Source organism: Thamnophis sirtalis, unplaced genomic scaffold (assembly GCF_051295495.1).
Source record: "Thamnophis sirtalis isolate CommonGarterSnake01/CBP01778 unplaced genomic scaffold, rThaSir2_p1.2 scaffold_4, whole genome shotgun sequence".
NCBI classification, from domain to species: domain Eukaryota; kingdom Metazoa; phylum Chordata; class Lepidosauria; order Squamata; family Natricidae; genus Thamnophis; species Thamnophis sirtalis.
In genome coordinates this window covers 108,843,541-108,845,384 of record NW_028261384.1, presented here as the reverse complement: position 1 = coordinate 108,845,384, position 1,844 = coordinate 108,843,541, and the positions used below count along the sequence as shown (strand labels likewise).

Below are 1,844 nucleotides of genomic sequence, written 5' to 3'. Positions count from 1 at the left end.
GATCCAAAGAGTAACTGGATTCCTCTTAGTTCTAATCTACAATTTTTATATGTTCAAGAATATTTTAGTAATATAACACTTAGTTTGTGCAATTAGTTAAATTGGACTTTTTTTTTTTCATCTACAGTGCTCAACAGAGCATTTTTGGAGATAGCATGAATTGAGCTTCTTGACTGACTGCAGAGAGCAACTATAATGGATACTTCTGAATTTCAAATGCTACAAATGTTTTCTACCCCGAATGTATAAATTGACTTTCTGGACCGGTATACATGTAATGTGAAATGCAATGCAGGGTAACCAGACAGTCATCACTCATTTCATCCTTCGGGGATTTGGGGAGCTTCATGGTATGCAGATGTTATTGTTCATGTTGTTTTTAATACTTTACATATTTACCATGATGGCGAATTTCCTTACTCTTCTTCTAATTCTGGTTGATCAGCACTTGCATACACCTATGTATTTCTTCTTAGGAAATTTGTCCTGTTTGGAAATGATGTACAGCTCTACAATCTTGCCTAATATGTTGGGAGGTTTTTTAACAAGGAAAAAATCCATCTCTTTCAAAGGATGTATTACACAGTTTTATTTCTTTGCTTCCCTGGGTAGCACAGAATGCTACCTCCTCTCTGTGATGTCTTATGATAGATTCTTAGCGATATGTAAGCCACTACATTATGTTACTGAAATGAGAATTGCACGCTGCATCCAGCTAGCTATTGTGTCTTGGATCAATGGCACGGTATTTACATCTATATATTTGGTCTTAATGTTACAGCTTTGGTTCTGTGGCCCCAATGAAATTGATCATTTCTTTTGTGAATCCTTGCCATTAATAAAGCTATCTTGCAGTGATACCACACTTGCAAAATATGCTATTGCAATCCTGGCTTATACATTTACATTTCCTCCTTTTATTTTGACTTTTATGTCTTACATATTTATTCTAAGGACCATTTTGAGAATACCATCTAGAATTGGGAGACGAAAGGCCTTTTCTACCTGTTCCTCTCATTTGATCGTTGTATCTTTTTTCTATGGGGCAATAACAATTGTATACCTGATGCCTGAAACTGAACAAATGAAAAATTATACCAAATTCTTTTCTCTGTTATACACAGTGCTTCCCTCACTACTCAACCCCCTAATATACACCTTGAGGAACAAGGCTGTCAAAGAAGCCCTGAAGAAGCTAATTGGTAGATTTTGAAAAAAATAAGTTTTTACCATGTTTTTGAAAGAGATGCAATAATGTACAGTTTGTAGTTAATGGGGCTTTCCCGTACAAAAGCTTCTAGAAATACAGTTCAATATACATTTTCAATATGCAGGGGGATAGCTCCATATTTTGAACTAGTATTGCTATTTGAATTTTTCCTTCATGGACACATTAAGAATAATCATATATTATAGCTTTATCAGTAGTATTTCATTAGAATCAAAATAAAGAAAACTATTACTTGATTTTTCACCTTAGAATCTTAATAATTTTGTCTCCCAAAACCTGGTAGGCCATGAGGCCTGTAGACTCCAAGGAACTGCTGAGATGTTAAGGTGGCTACATGGTTATTGACATTTGCTGTTTGTCTAATATTGTCTTTGATACCAGTTAATATTGATGGGAAGTGGAAAGATTCCCATCTGTGGATACCATTATGTGAGATGTCAGAGGAATTGGTACTCTTTTCACTCCTGTTTAACATCTACACGATATCATTTATTGCCCTACGGTGAAGTATCATTAGAATGCTTATAAATCTCTGGCTGTGACAAATTAAGTGATACTGTTAATCTGCTCCCGCAGTGCCTGGAGGCTGTGGAGAACTAGATGTGGAAAAATG

General features: G+C 35.4%; 1 protein-coding gene across 1 annotated transcript; it reads left to right on the top strand.

Annotated features, from left to right (window-relative positions):
• The first annotated feature begins 289 nt into the window (after positions 1–289).
• Positions 290–1,213, top strand: LOC106547800 (olfactory receptor 10A7-like). Its single transcript, XM_014065058.2, has one exon. It carries the CDS (start codon positions 290–292, stop codon positions 1,211–1,213), a length of 924 nt encoding a protein of 307 aa, XP_013920533.2.
• Positions 1,214–1,844: the final 631 nt, after the last annotated feature.